We start from the raw sequence: 21,856 nt of genomic DNA, 5'->3' as shown, positions 1-21,856 counted from the left end.
GCCTCCCCAGCTTTCTAGCTGGGGTCTTGATGGTTCTGTGTACTAAAAGGGGTCCTCAGCCCCAGCTCCTCACCCCACACATGGATGATTTTGTTCCTCTGCTTGATGATGACACCTCCTCTTCCCTACTTACTCCTCTTGGTTCTGAAATGTGCCCTGGAGACTAAGGCCCAGAGTCCCACAGTGTCATCTTCTTCCTGCTGGGCTACCCTCGGACCTCCAGTCCTGGGACCCACACGTCTTTGCCCTTGCTCCTGGCCTCTCTCAGCCTGGGAAGCAGGAGGTTAAGGGAGCCATTAGGGAAACCCTTTCCACAGCACCCTCCCTCCGTGCCCTTTGCTCCCAAGCAGTCATTCACGGAGGATTTCCTGAGCACTGGGGGTAGGAGGGGGTGGGATGGGGGGGTGCCTGGATTAGGTGAGCTTCTAGCCTTCAGAGGACTGCCCAGTAATAATACTGCCCTCAAGGTTACTGTATGAATTTGGCTGTGAAAGCTTTTCAGCCAGTCGTTATATCATCCCTGTTTACAGACCAGGAAGCTAAGTTTCTGAGGGCCTAGAACTATCTGAGTTCACAAAACTGGCAGAGGTAGCCTCTCCCTGAGGCTTCCTGGAGGCTGCATTGTCCTGGGAGGGTGGGATCATGGAGCTGTTGGAGCCAGGGGGGCAGGTCTGGCTTCTATCTATAGTATGTGGCCCTGCATCCATCCTTGCCACGGGCCTCAGTTGTCTTGTTTGTGAAATGGGGTCAGTGCTGCACCCTGCTAGGTTCAGGCACATGGGAGGACATGGTGGTGTGAGGCTGTCCCCAGTCTCGTGCCCACGCCAGTCATGCCGGCTGCAGTCCCTGACTGCACGTGCCTCCTCCCAGACGCTTTCTCTCCTCACTGTCTTGCTAATTTGGCACTTAGAGACACTTGGAGATGAGCAGTGTCATCTCAATGAAGAGCATGGAAAATCACAGGGATGTGGGGAGCCAGCAGGTGGATCTGCCCTGTTGGGAGGGTGACCCCTGGGCCACACTGTTTGGCCAGGGAGGCAGTGGCAGAGCCAGGCACTTGGACCCAGGTTGATGGGCGCCCAGGCAGGATTTGGTCAGTTTGTCTTTGACCCAGTGAGGCCATGGATCCTGATGCATCTCTCAAAATCCCAAAGCCCCCATGCCCTCCTGTCGGAGTGAGTAGGACTGTGCCTGGCCAGTTCTGGCTTGGTGGGTGGTTTCTCTGGCTTTTGGGTATTAACACTGCAGGTGCATAGTTGACTCCTGGATTCCTCAGGCCCTTGTGTCACCCCTTGGAGCCAGTGCTTGGACACCAGCTGAACCCCGGAACCCACAAAGTCACGTCTCTGTGTTGATGAAATGAATGTTCTTTGGAACTCTTGGACACCTGTTGCCTTCCTAGTTGAGTCTGGTTTAGGTGAATAATCAGAATAACTTGTTTTCCCTGGAGTTGTGATAATGGGTAGTGCAGCTAGGGCCCGGGGTCTACCCAGACCCATGGTGCAAGACCAAGGCATAGAGCCACCCTTAGGCCCCAGCAGGGTGTGTGTTCTGATGTGTCATGGGTGGGCCAGTCCCTGCGGCCCATAGCAGAGTCTAGAGCTGCTCAGCCTGGGGTTGGAGTGGGGAGACTCTTTGCGTGTGTGTGCGTGTGTGTGTGCGCGCGCACGTGTGTGTGTGTGTGTGTGTGTGTGTGAGTGAGAGAGAGAGAGAGAGAGAGAGGAAGAGAGAGGAACAAAGAGAGGAACAGGGAGAGGGAGGGAGAGAAAGATAGGGAGAATGAATGTGTGTGTGTCTTTAGAAGAACTGGACTTTATCCTGAGCTTTGGCTCTTAAAAATTTTTTTTAGTGTTGAAATAGCCTTTTTTTGATGAAATGATGGTGATTATAATAATGTGTTGTCTGAGCAAAGTAAAAACTTGGCATCCATGTCTGTTTTCCCAATTAATTTTCCTTTACTCATCTGTGAAATCCTAAGACGGAAGAACCATAGATACACTAGAAAAGAGTCAATAGCCTGGGATCAAATCAGTGCTGTGCTGGTAAATGTTTACAGTTCACTCTCCAAGGGGAAAAACTGAGATTGGTAGCATTTGCCAATTTCTATGGTATAAATATTCCCATTTATGACCAATTTCAAACTCCTAAGGTGACGACACTGAATGCACAGTTGGAAAGAGATGCATGTGATTGGCTCTTGCTGACTCCAGCACACCCCTGGGACAAGTTCTATGTCACCACTTCCTGGGTGGGTGACCTTGGGCAGGTCACTTAAAGTTCGTGAGTCTCAGTCTCCTCATCTGTAAAATGGGAATGATAAGTGGTGATTTGCTTCTTTGTGAGAATTGATGTGAGAGAGCAGGTGACATGCTGGCACCACACCATATATGTAGTGGGAGCCCTTGTACCTGTTAGTCCCAGGAAAGATTATGATTGGCATTCTGTCCCCTAGACCAGTGAATAGCTGAGGTCACTGTCAGGGCCAGGGCAGAACTAATGGTTCCCTTGGAAGTTAACTGTTTGACCTCAGCCATTCACATGCCACCTGCCTAGCTGGACACAGGACTCTGGGGCCAAGCAGGCTCTCCAGTCTCGGCTGGGCTTTGCTTTCCCCCAGCTGGCGGTTGAGGTCTGATCACCCTTCCTAGCCTGGCCTCCACTGGGCTCAGGGTTAGCTTTTCCCCTGCAGTGGGAAGCAGAGGTGGGCATCCGGCTGTGCCTCAGCCAGCAACAAGCTGAAGCTAATACCTCTTTCTTTTGATGTTGATTTTTTTTTTCCATCATGGTCCTGACATTCAGCTTGGCAAATTGCAATTAGTGATCTGCCCGCCTCCTGATCTGAGTTCCCATGCCAACAGACGTACAATGGCAAGAGCCCAGCCCCCCAGCCACAGAGGTATGGGACAGGGGGCTGGACAGAGACCCAAGATCTTCTGACCCAGGGAGATATAAGAGTCTTGGCCCCAGGTGGCAGTAGGGGAGGTAGGAGAGCCAGCAGGCCCAGGGCAGGTGTTGGGACCAGACATGATCTCCCGGATCCCATGGCTCCTTGGTTTCCCTCAGAGACTAGGGGGCTGGCTTCACTTCACCTTTACTTGGCCTCATGGGGTTTGCTTGACCGGTAGGATATTTCAATCTTTGTGATAATTCTCCCATGAACACTCCCTGGAAAGGCCTCTTTCTGTGTCTGGTGGGAAGGAGAGGTTGAGATGCCTTTCAGACCCGATAGAAGAGATGCCTTGGTCACAGCAGAAAGTGCCTTTGGCAGTGTGGAGAGTGTCCTTCTGGCTGGCAGCCCCTGGCAAGGGGCAAGAACTGGTGTGATTTTGCTCACCTGATCTGGCACTGCCTAACAGGGTAGCCACAGGTTAGAACCCAGCCCAGGCCTCTCCCCAGACACCATCCCTGTTCATCGGTATGGGCTGAGAATACAAGGCCTCGTGACCAGCTGTCCATTCTGTCCACTCACAAAGATCCTTGTGCTGGACCCTCAACCTGCCAGTCCTCATGTGTACTTCTCAGACCCTACGAGGTGGCCTCCAATTATCCCTACTTGCTGGAGGATAGTGAGACCCAGGTGGGTTAAAATGAGCTCAGAGTGGCACCAGTGTAGAGGAGACCTGTTCAGGCTGGTGGCTCAGGTGAAGGACTCGTGGTTGCCAGGCCCCCAGAAAGGGGCAGGATGCTCTGAACTGGACCCATGGGTGGGTGGTTCACGTGGGTCCTCTAGTGATGAGCCTCAGATAAACATCTGTTTACCAGCGTGTTCATGTCCACTGCTCAGATGAGGCTTAGAGGGACCTGCCCCAAAACCATGACTCAGTTGTGGCAGCAGCGACTCATGTTCCCTCCCCTTGCCCAGGTCCCACCCAGCCCTGGGGACAGGAGACTCTGAGATCCAGGAGACACCAGGCTCACTCAAGTCGTCTCCTCCCCGATATCCTGAGTTTCCATGTTCAGAGCAGAAGCATCAAGGGCTGGCTCTTCATGGTGAAAAATAGTCTCCCTGCAGGCTTCTTGGAGCTGCTGGACTCCCTCAGTGCATTTTAACTATAATCCACTCTCTGCCCTGGCTGTCCGACAGTATGTGAGGAGAGCCTGGGCCACCGGGTCCAGACTTCAAAAGGAATCAGAGGCGCACTCTGGTTCCCAGCCTCTGCTTCTCCTCCAGTGAAAATTGGGTTCTGAAGGGGCAGCTGCTGTGGGTCACCCTTAGGGGGCCAGGACGGGACTGTTCCACTCCAAGCAGGTCTTCCTGACACCTCTCTACTCTTTGCACACAGGATGCAGCACTGGGCCCGGCGCCTGGAGCAGGAGATCGACGGGGTGATGCGGATCTTTGGGGGCGTCCAGCAGCTCCGTGAGGTAAGCCTGGGGCTGCTGGCTTTCCCTTCAGGGAACTTCTTCCAAGTGGGAAGGGAGGAAGGGCTTCAGAAATAAGGAGTGAGGAAGGCTTGGTGTGGTTGGAGACGGAGTGATGGGACACTATGGACCCATGGGGGCAGGTGGGGAAACAGCTAGAGAAACAGCAACTCCTTCGGGTCTTAGACTGCTCTTCCCCAGGTCACCGTGTTGAAGTGGTACCTACTCAGCTCTGATGGGAAGGTGTCAGGCTTTTCTGATTTTCAGGTGGCTGAGGTCTGTGTTTGAGGCAGCACCTAGGGTGAGAGTGCTGGCCCTGGAGGGTCTAGTGGTTGTAGTTGTGCATGGAAGCCAGAGGGACTGTCTGCACAATGAGCAGGGTGGCCACGCCGAGCAGCCCAGGAGAGCAGTGCTGCCCGCTCAAGGCGCGGCAGCCCGAGACAAGTTGAAAGCCTGTGCTTGCTTGGCGAGATGAGGGATCAAGGGGCGGGAGGGGTGATTGATTAGGCACAAGCAACCACATTTATCCTGGGAGATTATGTTAATGTTTGAAATAGTGATGTGAAGAGCAGGCCATCCGTCACCCCCAGAAGGCTGCAAAATGTGTCGCTGTCAGACCATGGACTCCTGAGCTGTTGCTCTCTCTGCAGAGACACAAAGGCTCAGAGAGCTGAGCTCGTAAGGATTGGGGTGGGGCTCCCAGATACCTGCTGGATTTTGAGAAGCTCTTGCTGAGGGGTTGGGCCAGGAAGTACGACCAGAACTAAGCATGGGATTAACGGGGGTCTCCTGCTCTTGGTTAGCCCGGAAACAGCAGAGTAGGCGGAGTTACCATTGGAGGATCAGCTAAGGGTCCAGGTCCCGGGTTCGGCAGTTAGGTATGCTGCTATTCTTGTCACTCTTCTTGGTCAGGGCCAGGTCAGCAGGGGTAATGTCTGTGGGGCAGCTGCAATGGGATGTTGTCGCCAGTCCTTTCCCTATGCTTAGCTTATAACAGGTACCCAGGAAGTGGGGATGGCAGTGAGTGTGTTGACACTGGCTGTGGATATAGGACGTCTGAGAGGCACAGGATGGGGCCAATCAGGGGTGACTAATGAGGTGGTAACATAGTGGGGAGAGGGAGTCTGGGTATGGAGGCCTGAGCCATCAACTTGCTGGGTGTCCTCCCCCTGGTGGCCCCACCTCTCTAAACCTCCTTTCCCTGGTTGCTGGGCTTGAATTGCAGTCACCCCCATCCTACTCTCTTCCTGTGAACTCTCAATGACTCAGCCGCACTCGGAGGCCAGCAGTGCTTTCCAGAGAAAGCTCTGCAGGAAAAGCTGTTCCGGAACAGAAGTCAATTTATGCTCAGGAATAGCACCCAGCACTAACTAGGTTCGAAGTGGGCACTGCCATGTGCAGCGTGTGGGTTAATGAAGAAATGAGAATTCCCTGGAATGTGTGTCCTGTGCCTTTGCAAGTTTCATATTAGGACATAAGAGGTACCCCCAAATAAGGAGTTAACCATGCACCTCCAGTGAAGAATCTTTCATGCTTTGAATCCTCAGCCAAAGGACATTATTTATTTTATAGTTATAGGCAACTCAGACACTGAAAGTTTGCCAGTGGGAAAATAATGTACACACTTCATGCCTGAGACTCAAGTGTATCTGAACCATTGAGCTTCCTGGATGGTGAGGACCAGAGATGGAATCCTGGCTTAGTGTACCCACTGTGTGCCCCTGGACAAGTCTTCAACCCTCTCTGGTCCTCATTCTTGGTCCATGGTGTGGCTGGGAGGTCTGGTTGGAGCACAAGGTGGTGAGAATGTCAGGGAACAGGCTAATACAGATACACCCCTTAGCTAGAAATCAAATTTGAATTTCTCTCATTGATCATTTTCATTCCTAGGATGTGTTGTTCTTTTCCTTTCTGATGAGAGTTGAGCAATTCCAGACACTTTGATCAATGAGCACATCTTTCCCCACCCCCACCTACCCAATGGTAACGAGAGTCACGCAGCCGGCTATGACAGAGCTGGGGCTTGGACCCAGGGCTCCTGACTCCTGTTCCAGGCCACTGCTCCTTCTCTACCTAGGCCTCCCTTCTTGGAAGGGTGGGCAGGATGAGCCTGGGGAAGAGGGGAGCCAAGCCATGCTTGGTGTGGCTGTGGCCAGGCAGAGAAGTGCTGACCTGGTGTTCCCGGCTCCTTCTGGCATCCCTCTGCCTATCGATGGCTGCCAGTTCTCCAGTGGCTCTCTGTCCTGCTCCAGTTTTTTTCTCACCTGCTTCCTCAGCCTCTTATTTCCCACTGACAGCTCTGGGGCTACTTCTTGGCACAGGACACTCTGGTGAGGTGGGCAGCAGAGGAGCAGGTGAAGAGTTCTAGAAAAATAAAAGGACAATCCTCTGGGAGCAGGAGGGAGCCAACCGGCCCTACTACCCTATAACCTCCTCACAACCCTGACTGAGCCACTATGGCTCTCCTTCAAATGTGTATGAGAGCTGGTGTGCCCAGCCCATGCCCGGCTCTGAGGGTCAGGAGGATGCTTGCAGCAGAGCCCTGACCCAGCTGTGATGCTCTGTGGACCCTGGCACCACCTCTGCCAAGCTGATGGCCTCAGCTCCCATAGGGGCTGCCTGTCCTCACGACTCCCTGAGCTGATTCTGACCTGCCCCCAAACACCCTGCTGCTGAGGTGGTCCTGGCATCCAGGGTCCCTTGGCTTTCTTCCCCTATATGGCTGCTCTCTCCACCAGCCCCAGTCCTAGAGGCAGCCTCACCCCCAGAAGCTGGGAGCCGCAAGAGCTGGCAGCTGTAAGAGTTGAGAAACTGCAGACAGTGGCATTTGGGAGCATTTTCCTTGCCTTGGCACTTTCCTCCTCCCAACCTCACAACCCCATGGGGGCATGGATGGGTGCAGACCGTGGCCCATTTACAGGTTGGAAACCATGGCACACCTTGTTGGGTGTGGGGGCTATCTGCAAAGACCCCATCACGTGTCCTCACATAGGCCATCCCAGGGCCAGCACATAGTAGAAGCTCCTGCTGTAGCCTAGTGCTCCTGAGTGGTGCCCTACTGGGTACCCCAGCCCTGCCTCCCCACCAGCCCTGGCCTACACCTGCCATGAACAGGCCACAGAAGTGTGGCCCCTACTGTAGACTGCCCGCTCCAGGAACCCTAGAGGCTGAGCAAGGTCTCCTGAGCACCTTCTCTGCCCTCCCCCATCAGCACCATATTGTCATCCTGGGGGAGGATAGCAGAGAGCATATGCCTGGGCTCTGATCTCATTTACATAATGAAGCTGATCAGGATGAATAATTCATCAGGTGCCAGGGGGTGCACGGGGGATGATGTGGAGACAGACTGTCTCCCCACTCTGAAGCCCAGGTCACTGATGGGTACAACCAGGGACCTATCCCCTTCTGAGTTAATGCCCAGGGTAGAAAGGGACAACTCTGGGGACCCTGTGGGCAAGCAAAGCAGGAGAGATTATAGTCAGACATGAAGAAGAACCAGTGATTCATCAGGTGCACAAGCCCTGGGATGGGTTCCTGAACTGGGTGAGACCTTCCTTGGAGGGTCTCTGCAGACGGAAGTGAGAAGACCTTCTGTCTGGGGTAGGGGTCGGGGGTAAGAGAAGGCTGCTGACTGGAGCTGGTATGGGAGCAGAGACCTGGGATGGCCATGTCTGGGGACCACAGGCCACCCTCTGGGAAGGCTCAATCCAAGTCTGGACCTATGGAAGCCTTTCTCAGTCCATGTCAACCCCTACACGTCTGCTCAGGGCAGAAATGGCTTGGAGCCCTGCCCACATTCCTGGCTGCCCCAGCCTCCATGACGGCCTTAGCCCAGCTGTAGGCTGCTAGTCATTGTGGGGAAACCAACATGTGGCTGACTGTCTCCACCTGCCGATCCCATCCTGGAGCCCTGAAATGCTAGCCCTGAGTGGTGGTGATGGTGGGGGTTGGTGAGAAATATCAAGGGGGAGGTTCAGGCCTGGTACAGCACCCTCCCTGGGCTGCTGAGCTGCATCCATAGAGAGCAAGACCCCAGGACTCAGATCCCTGACCCCAAGTCTCCTGCTCCCCTCCCCACTGCTGTGCTTCTCTGGACAGTCATGGTGATTCAGACCAATAGCGTCTGAGTGTCCCCACTTCTACTGGTAGCCAGAAATGGGACTTCTGAACTAGTGACGGTGCTGTCCCCACCCGTCTTATCTGCCCCTGGCCATCCCCATACCCCTCTAATCAGTGCTCCCTGGGAATATGTAATCAATATTTGTTGAGTGCCATATCTGGAGCTGGCTCCTGGCAAAGACAAAGTCTGGACACGTTGAGGACCCCTTTCCTAAGGGGCTTAGGGAGGCAGGGATAGGGTCCTTCTGCAGGTGTCCTTGAAACAGGCTTCTTCCTGTCCCCCCATCCCCCGCCGGCTGTACCGCCAATTCCTGAAACACAGGCACCCTCACACACTGGCTCAGGGGGTACTGGCTGAGGCGGTGTTTGGCCCCCATTTCGGGGGAGTTCCTCTCTGGGCCTCTCAAGTGGGATCAGCTTTCCAGGAGTGCCAAGGAAGCTCAGAAACCTAGAGGGGCCTCAGCAGAAGAGAATGAAGGAAACTGGGGTGGGGGGAGATGCTAGGGGACAGAGCAGCCCTGGGAGGGCCAGGAAAGGGGAGCTCAAGCAGTATGCCCCCCAAACCCTACATTTGGTCCTTCTATCCAGAGCACTGTGGTTCAGATGTGTCCTGAGAGGCAGGCCTGCAGCTTCTTGACCAATTGGACCCTCACTCACGTAGCACATGCATGGCTGTCCCAGCTTATGTGCTCAGTCAGTTGAGGGGTGGTGAGGGATCCCCACCCAGGCCCATAACACCCCCTCCCCAGGGCTCCCAGAAGCCTCAGAACCACTGCGCTTGCTCCTCGTGCAGCCCCACCCCTCCTCCAGCCACCTCCCACTGAGGCCCAGCGGCACCCTCCTCTCTGCTGGTGTAGATGATTGGGATGTGGGGTGCGTTGGGGTGGGGGTGGGGGGCGCGGGTGTGAAATATGCCGCTGGGTAGGGATTGCTGCCGCTTGCCTCCCTAAAAACCCACATATATTATTCTTTAATGGAAAGTTAATTGTCTTATTATTCCCTCCATATGGTCCTCTTGCTCGGCACCCAGCGGGGATGCAAGAGGCTGAGGGGGGGGGCTCTTGAGAGGACGTCTGAAACATGGTGAGGCTGCCACTTGAGCATAATTGGATATAGAGAGGCAGCTATGTGGGAGCCTGGCTGAAGCCCTGCCCGGACCCCCTCTTCGTCCCCCTAGCCCAGCCTGCTTCACTTTTTTGCTTACCAGATCCTGCCCTGGGGGCGGCCTCTTTTAGCACCACCTCCCCACTGTAAGGTCTGGGGATGCTCCCTCCTGAGCACTGTGTGGGGAGACATAGGGTTGGAGAGGGAGTGGTTGCTGCCCTTCTGGTTGGCCCCTCCCCATACACACCCCATTGTTGCCTGAAGGAGAAAATTCCATTTTTGAGAAGCTTTTCAAAGCCACTTCATCTGTGGCAGGAGCTCCTGGCTGACGGCCATCTGACTGGCTTGGATGTCCTGCACCCCTTCTACATGCCCCCCACAAGAGAGGGGGTGCAGGAAGGTCAGTGTCGGGGCAGGGCACACGGCACCCCATGACACCTGGCCCAGGGGCCCTGGCTCACGTTGGCCGTGTCTTCCATGGGCACCAGCCACCTGGAGCCTCCTCCACCCTGCTGGCTCCTCTGGGGCTGCTAAGCTGGGCCAGCACCATGCCCTTCCCAGCCCGTGCCCCTCCCAGACCTCTCCTTCCCCTGTTCCCCAGAGTATGAGGGTGTTAGGTCAGAACAGCCTCGCAGCAGTGTCAGGAAGGTCCCCAGAGGGGCATGTGTGGGTGGTCACATCTCTGGCCACTTCAGAACCCCTTGCTCCTGGCATCTCGCAGGGGAAGACCGGGTCAGGGAGCCCTGCTCGGAGGCTTCAGGGTTTCTGGACGGCCTCAGCAAGGAGTTGCTGCCCAGGTTCCTATGGAGGTCGTGGGTGTGGTGGGGAGGGGTCTGTGAGAGGGCATCTCTGAGGGGGATCAGCAGACCCACGCCCAGCAAAACAGGCACAGAGAGGGGCCACCAGCTCCCTCCTTGTGCCGAGAGGTCACCATGGGGCCGGATCTGAGGTCAGCTCCCAGAGGATAGAGAATGGCTCAGGGAAGGAGGGAAGAGCTGTGTCTTCTGAAGGTGGGACCTGCTTGAGGTCCCACAGCTGGGAAGTGGCAGAACTGGAATTTGAACCTGGAGCCTGTGGCGTGGACAGCACTGAATGGTGGGTGGCGGAGGGGACGGTGAAGTGGGAAGGAATGGCAGGGCTGGGCTTTCCCACAAGGCAGGGCCTAGCACATGCTTTCCTGCCTCTATGAGCCTTGGTTCCCCCATTTATGAAATGGGGACCCAAGTACCCCTGTCCTCAAGGGAAACGTGAGGATCTCAAGGGAGCAGGGGCAAAGACAGGTTGTAGACAGAGCCCTGCAAATGTGGGGGTGCCTTTGTGCCCCCTCCACTGTCAGTTGCCTGCTCTCTTGGGAGTTAGTTACAGTTTTAGGAAGTTCAGGTGCCCAAAGTGTCACCTTTGCTTGTTGAAGCCCAAGAGTGTGGAAATTGGTTTCCTCTCCCTGGCCATCTTAGTCCGTTTGGGCTGCTATAACAGAATACCACACATTGAGTGGCTTGTAAACAACATAAATTTCTCATGGTTCTAGAGGCTGGGAAGTTCAAGATCCAGGCATCAATAGATTTGGTGTCTGGGGAAGGCCCACTTCCTGATCCTTTGATAGCTGCCTTCTTGCTGTGTCCTCACATGGTGAAAGGGGCCAAGGATCTCTCTGTATAATAGCATTAATCCCACCTTATGACCTGATCACCTCCCCAGGGACCCACATCTGAATACTATCACCATGGGGATTAGGCTTCAACATGTGAATTCTGGGGGGACACAAACATTCAGTCTGTAGCAACTTCTGACCATGGCATTTTGGAGGTTTCCTTGCTGGGATAGGCCTAAAGGCCACCAGAGCTTGAAGAAACAGGGCCTATGGGCCAGGGAAGGGAGCCAGCAGCAGAGGCACCTCAGGGAGAAAGCCGGTGGAGGTGAGGCAAAGGACCCCTACACCCACAAGAGGCCTGTGAGTCTGTTTATCAAATCCATTAACTTGCCTCCCAGGCGCTGTGGGTTCAGAGAAGGACATGGGGCTTGTCTGGCCTTGAAGTAGGAGTGGTAGGAAGTCACCAAGCCCAGGGTTCTTGAGGGTGGCAGCTCTCAGGCTGAGAACTGTTTAAGAAAGAGACAGTCTCCGAGGCACGATCAGAACCTCAGCAGGCCGACTGCGCTGCTCTCTGGGGAGTTTAGGTTGAGAACTCCTAGCTTTGTTGCAGGCCCCTTCTGTGAGGCGGATGCCCCTCAGTCCTTCCATCTTGGGAATCCGGGATGTTTGTCAACTTTCCTAAGGCAAGACCACCCTCCCCCTATGTGGCAAGAATGTTCTGATAAACACCCTGGGTCTCCTCTGGGGTCCCCAGGGAGGCTGGCCTTCCAGCAGGACAGCTCGGGGTCAGCTCTGATGAGGACCCAGTGCTTGCAGACTGTTGAGGAGAGGCCAGAGTCTGCTCCCCTCTCCCCTGGCCTCTGCATCCATCTCTGGAGAGCATGCCCAGAGCCAGAGGCTCATCTGGATGATCGAGAGTGGGAAATGGGGGATGAAGATATAGGGCTGAATGGGTTTCCATGCTGGGCCCCCGGGAATGGCTGACCTGATCTGCATTCCTACCCCCTCCTCCTCCCCCGTCCATTGCTAGATCGGTGGCAGCCACAGGGACACTTGCCTGAGATTCGTGGAGCCCCAAGCATTTGGCAGAGGCAGAGAAGTAATTGGTTCTGACAAACCACAGCCGGCCCCAGGGGCAACATGAGCAACATTTACCACGACCGGGCAGGAGACGGAGGCTCAGCCTGGCCTCGCTCCACCTTCTCTGAGCATGGCTCGCCTCTCTTTGTGAGCAGAGATCTGATGTTTGGATAAGGTTACAGAGCCCCAAACTCTCTGTCTTTCCTTTACCTCTCTCTCAGTCCTGGGACCTAGTGGCTCTGCAGGGGAGCTGGCTGGCTCCTTGCGGGTGGGGTTGGAGGGAACAAGACAGGGGATGGATCCTGGGCAGACTCCTCAGGCCCCCTCCCCGTCCATTGCTGGGTTCCCATGAATCAGGGAACCAAGTGGCTAACCCTAGGGCTTTAGTGCCCTGGCCTCAGGATGCAGAGTCGGGAGCTGGGCCCCCACCTGAGAGGATGCGCAGGCTGTGCACACACACAGGGTGCATCTATACACACATGCCTGCAGTGTACAAACATGCATATATATGGTCCACAAGGTTGGCATGGAGTAGGTACTCAGCTAGTAACTCTTCAGTGGATGGACTAGCAAAGGGGCAGGCACCTGAGGACCGAGAAGAGAGAGATTGGGGCTCTGATCTGTCCCATAGGACTGTGGGAATCATCCAGCCCACATATGGGACCTGAGGCCCAGTGCATCAGAAAGGTAGAGCTTTGGTGCCAGATGCACCAGGAGAGGTGATCTGCCATGCTTGGCCCCACATGGAGGGTCCCTGATTGCTCTTTGTGAGGGAATGGAGGATGTGGGGGCTGTGGCAAAAGGCCCAGGAGAGCTGGCTACACAGTGTGCTGGCACCCAGATGTCAGACTGGGCCAAGGGAGGCCGGGATATTCCCAGTGACTTAGAGGCCTGGCCAAGGTGTGTGGCCAGAGCAGGAGGAGCGTGGAGCCTTTAGGCTTTCAGCCACCCATGTGTCCTCCCTGCCCCCACTAGACTTCCCAGCTTCTTCCTCCTACTCCTCTCCTCACTCACCCCTATCCCCTCCAGGCCACTCCCCAGTTTTAAACCAAACCCACAGCTCCCTCCCTCAGGAAGCCTTCCAGATTGGCGCTGAGGCCAGTGGTGTGCCCTGCTCCCCTCTCCCTTCTGCTTTTGCATCCTTTGGGTATGCACAGGAGGCAGGAGCTGCCAGGGACCTCTGGTGGGCCCAGTCTAATCTTCCCATCATATTGGATAGGGAGACAATGACTAGAAGGGCAGGGTCATGCCCGGGCCTCCAGGAGTCCACCTGAACAAGGGGAGTCAGACCTAAAAGGCAACTAGCCCCTGGTGATTATTGGTCCCATGACTTACTGGGAGACACCATCTCTGACCTGCAGAGGCTTGTGTGAGGTGGGATGTGGCTGATCATGTGCAGAAGAGAGACTCGAGAACCATGATGCTACACGTGGGAGCGTCTGTGTACATGTGGACGAGAGTATGTGAACCTGTGTGTGTGGATGTGCTGCCAGTGGGGGCATGAGCAGGTGAGCATTTGTGTGTCTGTGGAAGGGAGCGGTTACAATTGCACAAAATGCTGCATGTAGGAGTGTGACCAGGCACGCACATCAGTGTGTGTGAGAGCGTGTGATCCCACGTGCATTTGTGCTTTGTGGGATGTGTGACCAGGCAAATGTGTACATGCGTGTGTATGTGACTGAGTGCACAGTTCTACGTGCTCCGTGTGCAGGTGTGAGCAGGCACGCTCACAGCCCAGGGTGGGACTTTGAGGAGGCAGGTGCTGCGAGCTCTGTGTCACCCAGGCAGGCGAGAACTATTAAATGGATTAATTAGTGAAGCTGAGAAATCTCAGTTATGGGTGAGGAGCTCTCACACACACACACACACCCTGTCCCCATTCACAGTGCACATCCCCCCAAGTCACTCTGACACTGTGCTCAGCAGCTCTTCAGGGGGCTGAGGTGCCAGTTGGTTGTGGATCTGTGTCCGTACACCCCTGTCTGTGCCCTAGGGTGCTGGACCAAGCGACCCCCCATAGAGATCACAGGCCTTGCGCAGGCGGTCCTCAGTGTCCCTAGTCCAGTGCTCCCAGAGTCTGGGTGGTGAGGCCACCCTGACTTTGTGCCCATTTCACAGATGAGAGAGGTAGGGCCGGTAAGGAGCACTGGGCAGGAGCCTCATTTCCAGGTTCTGGGCCTCCTGTTGAGGGGGAGCAGCCCCTCCTGCCCTGGGCTGGTATCCACCCAAGTGCTGTCCTCCCGAGGTGGGGGGAACAGTGTGGGTGCCTGTGGGCTTAGAGCAAAGCTGGAGTTCACTGGGAGCCTCCTACAGCTCAGGACAGGCCACTCCCACTTACAACCCCCAGGTGCCTTGTCACCAGCCAGCTTCTTCCACATGCCCTGCGGGAAGGCCCTGGGGCCTGATCCCCCCACCCCAAAGCCTGCTGACCGCCTCCTCTCTCCTGTCCCTAGAAAGGGAGACCCCCATGCTCCCCAGCTCCTGCAGCCCCGTGTGTCTCCCCATTAGCATGATTGTAGCTGCCTCTGTTCTGAATCCTCCATTTGAGCACAGCTCCTGAGGCACCAGTGGGGTTTGTCAGACTTGGCCCTGAGGCCCAGAGTCTTGCTGGGCAGGGAGGCCTGCCACCTGCTCCTGCTGCCCCTTGCGGACCCTGGAGCCCTGCTGCTGCTTGCCCCGTTGTGCAGGAGACCCGGAAGCTGGGTCAAGCGGCAGTCAAGCCTCTTGATCAGATATTGACAGTGGAGCCTTCATTATTCTCCATCTACAGGCGTGGAATAAATTGGAATTATACTGTGAATTTATTCGTTTTAAAGAGGGACTTTCACACTGGGGAAAACTTTTTAAAAGAACATTTATATAGAAAGCAATTATGTGCCAGTAATTTTTATGTATTCTCCCCCTTCCATCGCTGCCTTTGTGTTTGAACGTGACCGCCTCCTGGGCAGCTGCAGCCTGGCTCCTCGGCCTCCGGGCTACAGCTTACCACCTCCTGGAACTCCTCCTCCTCTGGAAAGGCTCCGGATGCAGGGTCTGGGCCCAGTAAGGGTGTGGGCTCCAGGAGCCCGGCTGGGTGGATTCATGTTCAGAACTCTGGTGCTTTGCAAATTTCCTCCCTCCTGCATTTCTGTCTTGAGGTTGCTCTCATTCCAAGGCTGCCATGGCCCTTCCGGGCCCCTCTTGGCAGCAGCCAAGCACTTAAAGGCACCTGCTTCCTGGCAGCCTCAGGGCCCTATTCTGTGAGGGAGGAGGTGGTGGTGTGGGAGCAGGTATTTTCCCTCCCTAGGAGCCACTAACGGGCACCCTGCTTCCCCAGCCATTATTGCTCTCACACTCGATGCATTATGTAAATTGTCTCCGTTGCTAAGTGGTGGAAGAGCTGCTGAGGGGGAACGGAGGTCTGGAGCCTTCTGGGGGAAGGCAGGAGACTGGCCCTGAAAACTCACTGCTCCACGTCAAGGAGGGTCTGGCAGCCTCCCAGCTCAGACTAGGGCCCCAGGGGCTTGCACTCTCTCCCCCTCAGACCATAGCTTGGTGAGGGCGGTAGCTGCACACCACAGTAGACTAGGGGCTCCAAGGAGGGCATGTGGGCTCCCTCATTGGACAGGGCCATCAGATTAGGCCTTTTCCTACTACCTGAGACTGGCCCCCAGGGAAGGACACGTGCCTTCTGCTGCCCAAGGTGTCCTGCTTCTCACAACTGCATGAGTTTCAGCAACAGCATATTCACTCACACAGCCTCCTTAAAAACCCTTTGAAGAACTGGAAAGGTCGTGTCCATCTTTGGGGCTGGGTGACCTGCCCCCTAGGAACCCTGGGGCTCCTTCTGCAGTGAACACCTAGTGAATTTGGGATATAGAAGGGTGAATTTTGGAGCAGCACCGCAATCTGGGGCGCCAGCAAGGTCTCGGGTCCCCAGGGGTCTGAGATCTTGTTGAGGCAAGTAGGGGCATGAAGGTTCCTGGGTATGGACAAGGCCTGGGTGGCGGAGGGGCTCTCCCAGGGTACTCACTTGACTTTCTGCCTTCCCTTTTGAGACACAAGACCTGCCAGAGGATCCAGCCCACCCAGAGAGCCGAGCACTCTAGGATTCTCCTCTCGTCTGAGCCTGTACTTTGTATGAGGCTGGTCTGTGCAGGTCTCACACTTGTTCTCCCTCCCTGGGACTCAGGAGCCCCTGGGGCAGGATGTTTGTCCAGTGCAAGGAGGCCACTGAAAGGAGTCAAAGATTTGTGTGCTTCCCAGAAAATCTGGGATTCCAGGGAGGGTGTGAGTTTGGCAAAGACATCTGTAGCCCACTCCACCCATTTCTTGGGCAGTCCCTTTTTCCCCACTCCTCCCCAGGGGCAGCTGCCTGGGGCTCTGGGTGAGACAGGCCACCTGACCCTGGCACAAGCTTCAGCAGAGGTTGGTGCAAAGGGAGTGAGAGTTTCTATGGCTGCACAGACACTGTGGAAGGCGGAGCTTCTCCCTCTCATCTGGCACTGTCCCCCACTGCCCCCAGGATGGCTGGCATTATCTCTCAGACCCCTGTCAGTTGTCCCTCAACTTGCTTTTTGATTACCCCCAACTTTGCGGAAATGTAGGAGTGGGGGCGAGGGGTCACCAATACGAAATTGGTGTTTTGGTCTCAGAAACCTGGTCTATGTACTCAGCTGATTAGGGAATTGAAACCTCGAACATCTTCGTTTGTGATAAGAGTAAACAGAGGTGATGACAGTGATGTTGACAGCGTGTAATGTCAGCTGCTACCCTTTGGGGGTCCCTGTCTCCAGGCCAGAGGCTGGAGACAAAGCCCTGTCCCTGACTCCTCTACCTCCATTATTCTCCCCTCCCCTTCCCTCCCTCCCATCCTTCTCTCCCTCCATACCTCTTTTCTTCCTTTGTTTCTCGTCTTCTTACATTTCTGGATGGATTTTTTAAGTTAGGGTTTTGAAATCAGCATCGCACATATACATGGTGTAAAGTCATAGTTTTACCAGGCATGTTGTGTTAGGAGCACAGCAGCCCCCTCCTCTCTCCTTCCAACTCCCCAGAGGCTGTCACTTTCTAATCTCAGCTCCATATCTCTAAATGACATACTTATGTCACTGCTTCGTGATTGTTCAGTTCTAGGCATTATCCATGGATGTCCACTGTGTGGGTGGAGGACTTAGCTCTCCCCCTCCGCCCTGGCACAATCCTACCCCCTCCCTCCTGGTGTCATACTGTAACATGGCAGGTTAGGACTCAGTGTTGACATTGTCCCGATGGGGCAAATGCTATTCAGATCTGTAACTTATAGTACACACTTTGGCGTACAGTTTTTACATTTTTTTCCTGCAGGTAACAACTGTCTGGTATTTGTTGCTTAGCTTTCTGTGAACCTTTACTAATTCTGCCCAAACTCCCTGCCTTTCTATCTGACCTCCCCTCATACATGCGGATACATCTGGGGTTCTGTGTCCCAGCCGGGGGAAGTCTTGCCTGGAGCCTCCCAGCTTGTGCCTGTGAACACAGCCTGCAGCTCGGACATGTGCCTGGGATTTCCCTCACCTCTCTTCTGATTTGGAGTCCCTCTCTTCTCAATACTGTGGGCTTCTCTTCCTTGGCTTCTGATTTTCTCCCTCGTTGGGTGGAGAACATTTTCAATTGGCATCCTGAGAAGAGGTACATGGGAGCCATGCTTTTGTGGCTTTCATGTCTCAGAAAGCCTACCCTCTCCCCCAAACCCGGCAGAGACTTGGGGTTGGGGTGGAAGCCCAGAGTGGAAACCATTTGCCTAAGAATTTCTCTTACTCCATTCTCTTACACTCCATTCCTTCCAGCTTCCTGAGTTGTTGTGGAGAGGTCCAAGTCCAAGGTCATTTAGATTTCCAATCCATTGTACATGACCTGATTTTTATCTCTAGAAACTTGTACATTTTCTCCCTGTGCCCAGTGTTCAGAAATTCCACCCTGATATACCTTGGTGGGGTTTATTTTCATTCCTTACCATTCAGTGGACACTTTCAAACTAGATTCTTATGTCCAGTTCTGGGAAGTTTTCTTGAATGATTTCTTTGAGTCTTTCCTCCCTTTCCTTTTCTCTGTTCTCTTTCTAGAAACTTAAATTTGGATTCTTTTTTTTCTCCCTAATTTCTTACAGGTTTCCATCTCTGCATCTTTCATTCAGATTTCCCAATTTTATCTTCTAATCTTTCTGTAAAGTTTTACATTTTGTTACCAGATTTTTAATTCCCAGGATCTCTTTTTGGTCCTTTTTAAAAATAACATCTTGCTCTTGTTTCATTGTTGCCACTGATGTCTCTTAGCTCTCTGAGGATGATGTATTATAGTTTTTTAAAAAAATTTTTATCTTGAAATAATTTTAGATTTACAGAGAGGTCACCAAAATAGTACAGAAATCCCCTAACCCTTTAAAGTTTCTTTTAAATTTCCTTTAAAGTTATCATCTTGCATGACCATAGTACAAATACCAAAGAAGAAACTGACATTGGTACCTTACTACTAACCAAAGTGAAAACCATATTTGGATTTCACCTGTTTTTGCACTAGTGTCCTTTATCTATACCAGGATCCAATTCAGGATCCCATGTTACATTTAGTTGTCATGTGTCCTTAGTCTCCTCCAACCTGTGATAGTTTCTATATCTTTCCTTGTCTTTCATGACCTTGACACTGTTTGAAAAGTCCTGGTCTTACACAGTCAGCGTGGGGAAGAGCTTTGCTGATAAAGTTCTAACTTGGTTGACTACATGCCAGCTATTCCTTGGATGGCCTCTGACCCAACACCTTCTTTGCACTCAAATGGAGTCACCCAGGTGGTAGGTACCAGCAAGGAGGGTTACCTAGGGCTGCCATGACCAGGGCAGGGCATTACCGTGAATCTGGCTGGTGGCCGAGGGCACATCGTTTTGGGGCAGCTCCTAAAGACATCGCCTGTTCTGAGTGAGTCAGGGTCCTCTCCTCAGCTCAGCCCCAGGTCTCTGAGCAGCCCCAGGGTGGTGCCCTTTCCCTAATGTTTCCATCTGCCTGGGGTGCCCTCCTCAGTCCCCACTTCGACCCATTGAAATTGAGCTCCCTCTCCTGAGGCTGGGGGAACGGGGCCCTTGAGAGCCATCAGACCAAAAGAAACCCCTCACAAATCAGGTGACCTGGGTCTCAGTTTCCTCATCTGTAAAAGAGGGAGAGTTGTCTCTGCCTTCAGGGTCATGTTGAGATGAGAAAGGATACGAAGTAGCTGCAAGTGACAGAACCAAACCCCTGTATGTTGAGGCAGCAACAGAGGGACATGGAGCTGCAGGGGCAAGAGCTGGACTAGGGACCCAAGGCTGAAGGAGATCGGAGGCAAAGGACTAGATAGGGGCCGGGAGGGCAAAGGCTGGAGCAGGAGACAAGGACTAGACCTGAGGGTGCATCTGGACCAGAGAACCAGGGGGCCAAAGGATGGACTGGGAAGCTACGACAGAGGACTCCAAGGGCTGAGTGGGGATGGAGCCACATTCCTCACCCCTACAGATAGGCTGGGCAGTGCAGCCCAGAAGTGGGCCCACAGGCTATTTCTGAAAAGTTCAGAGCAAGGTTATGGAGTCATTTTTTGCAGGCAGCCACTGGTTACCAAGAAGGATATTTAATAGGAAAGGAAGCCTCAGTTCCAACATCCCTGCTGGCATTTGGGGAGATTGGGTGAGCTGGACCACCTGCCAAAGCCCAATTTATTGTTTCATGTCCTGACTTCATTCTGTGAAGGATGGGGGAAGGGTGCAGATGGCACTTCACACCCTGGGGAGACTGCAGCATTCTTGGGGAGGCCACGAAGAGTATTGTGATGGGCATGGACTGGATCAGAGACCGAGTCCTGGTCTTGGCTATTCCTCCTCTGACCTCTGCAGGGTGGTCTTGGGCACATGACTTCCCCTGCCTGTTTTTGAGTTTTCTCAAACCAGGTGGGGGGACAGGACACTGTCCATGCTTCTGCTTTGTGGCAGGCAGGCACAGAGGAAGGGAAAGTGGACAAAGGCTGAGAGACAGGATTGAGTGAGGAGGGGCAGAGAGTGTGGGGGGCAGGCCTGGGAGGGCATCAGGCTTCCTGACAGGTCCTTAGTCGCTCAGATTATCTTGGCCAATTTCTGGGGAGAAACGAGGCCCAGACAGGGCAGTGACAGGCCCTCAGACACACAGCAAGGTGGTGGTGAGCTGAGGCCAGAGCACAAGTATTCACCCCACCCTAGGCCAGTGGGTGAAAATGGTGAAATCACAATGTTGTTCTGGCCACAGCAGGCAAGACACATCTGTGTGACAGACCCACTCACCTTTGCCAGGGTTGGTCCCATCCCCTGAATGTGTGAGCCTCTCCCATTCTCCACCCTACCAACTTTGCCCCTTCTTGTCCTGGGTGGCTTTTGTTTTTGGGAGCCAAACATGGAGACTCGGCTTAAGTGCTAATTAAAAGCCACCAGCCTCCTTTCTGCAGAGGCTGAGCCCCCTCCATTAGCACATAGTCCAGGCTGGTGACAAAACCTGGGTCTGAGTCCTCCATCATGTCTAGCCTTGGGCAAATGATTCCACGTCACTGTGCCTCAGTTTCCTCAACTGTAAGTAGGGATAACACTCCTTGTCCTGCCTCCCTCCTGTGCTGTCACAAGCTTTAAAGGATACGGACGATGCTTATAACTCGATCAGGGCCCCAGACATGAGGAGTCCTGGATGATGGGTGAGAGATGCCTTCCTGGGCGGGGTCACAGGATGCTGCCCAGGGGTCAGTCAGAAGTTGATGGTGCTTGGCGCTGGGGACAGGCACGGATGGATGGGGGCAGAGTGTGGTGAGGATCAGCGGGGGGAGCATGCAGGCCTGAGTGTCTGTTTTGCTGATTGCTCCTTTTGCTTTCAAGGAGATTAAACTATTTTTAGTCTGCGCCACTGCTGGTGAGACGCCGGAGGAAGCCTTTCCATCGCCGAGATTTTCTGGAAGCTGCCAAGTGTGGTCTTCAACTCCATTCTGGGAGCCTTCCCAATCGGGCGGGAGGGGACGTCACTGTCTGGGGGCTATGGGGACAGGCTGGTGTGCTGTTGCTCCCCGAGGTCCTTGCTGCGCTGGCCTTCAGAGCTGCGCGATCCTGGACTGCGGAGAGCAGTAATCTGATGCGCCCGATGTTTGTAATGCTGTGTTTAAAAAAAGTAATTTATTTTCTAATTATTCCTTGTCTTGCATAACTGTGCATCGCCAAAGTGTCGCTATTTAAAATATTTATCTCTCCACGCCGCAGGAGCAGCTCTGGAGCGTGGAGGGGAAAGAAATAAAAGTCCGCGTGCTGGTCACAGGCATATTAGTTTGACTCGTCCTGGCAGCTTTGACGTCTCCCTGTAAATACATTTATTTTTCATTAGGATGTTTCTGAGCTTGTGGCCCCCAGAGAGCCAGAGTGATTATGCTGTTCATCTGTGAGAGATGCCATAGAGAGGTGCTCGTGGAATGAGCTCCACCAAATGCATCCAGCCTGTCTGTGCCAGGGCAAGGGTCTGGGCAGGTGTGGCCTGGAGTGTATGTGTGTGCAGAGGGGGTGCAGTGCTGGGCTGCGTGGCTCTGGTTGGACCACAGGGACTTTGATCATTTGGTTC

The 21,856-nt window shown here is 54.1% G+C and overlaps 1 protein-coding gene and 1 long non-coding RNA gene across 5 annotated transcripts in view; both read left to right on the top strand.

Annotated features, from left to right (window-relative positions):
* Positions 1–21,856, top strand: part of CACNA2D2 (calcium voltage-gated channel auxiliary subunit alpha2delta 2) — a 136,977-nt gene that overhangs the window by 21,890 nt on the left and 93,231 nt on the right. For all 4 annotated transcript variants that reach the window (XM_072941334.1, XM_072941332.1, XM_072941333.1 and 1 more), the window contains exon 2: positions 4,284–4,365. In XM_072941334.1, the coding sequence (XP_072797435.1) occupies positions 4,284–4,365 (82 nt within the window). The remainder of the gene's footprint in view (positions 1–4,283; positions 4,366–21,856) is intronic.
* Positions 20,588–21,431, top strand: LOC140686570 (uncharacterized). Its single transcript, XR_012060396.1, has 2 exons — positions 20,588–20,951; positions 21,130–21,431. It is a non-coding gene; the product is annotated as an uncharacterized lncRNA (long non-coding RNA).

This window comes from Vicugna pacos, chromosome 17 (assembly GCF_048564905.1).
Source record: "Vicugna pacos chromosome 17, VicPac4, whole genome shotgun sequence".
In the NCBI taxonomy this organism is placed as follows: domain Eukaryota; kingdom Metazoa; phylum Chordata; class Mammalia; order Artiodactyla; family Camelidae; genus Vicugna; species Vicugna pacos.
The sequence above is the reverse complement of the archived record's forward strand: the minus strand, read 5'-3'. Positions and strand labels throughout refer to the sequence as shown.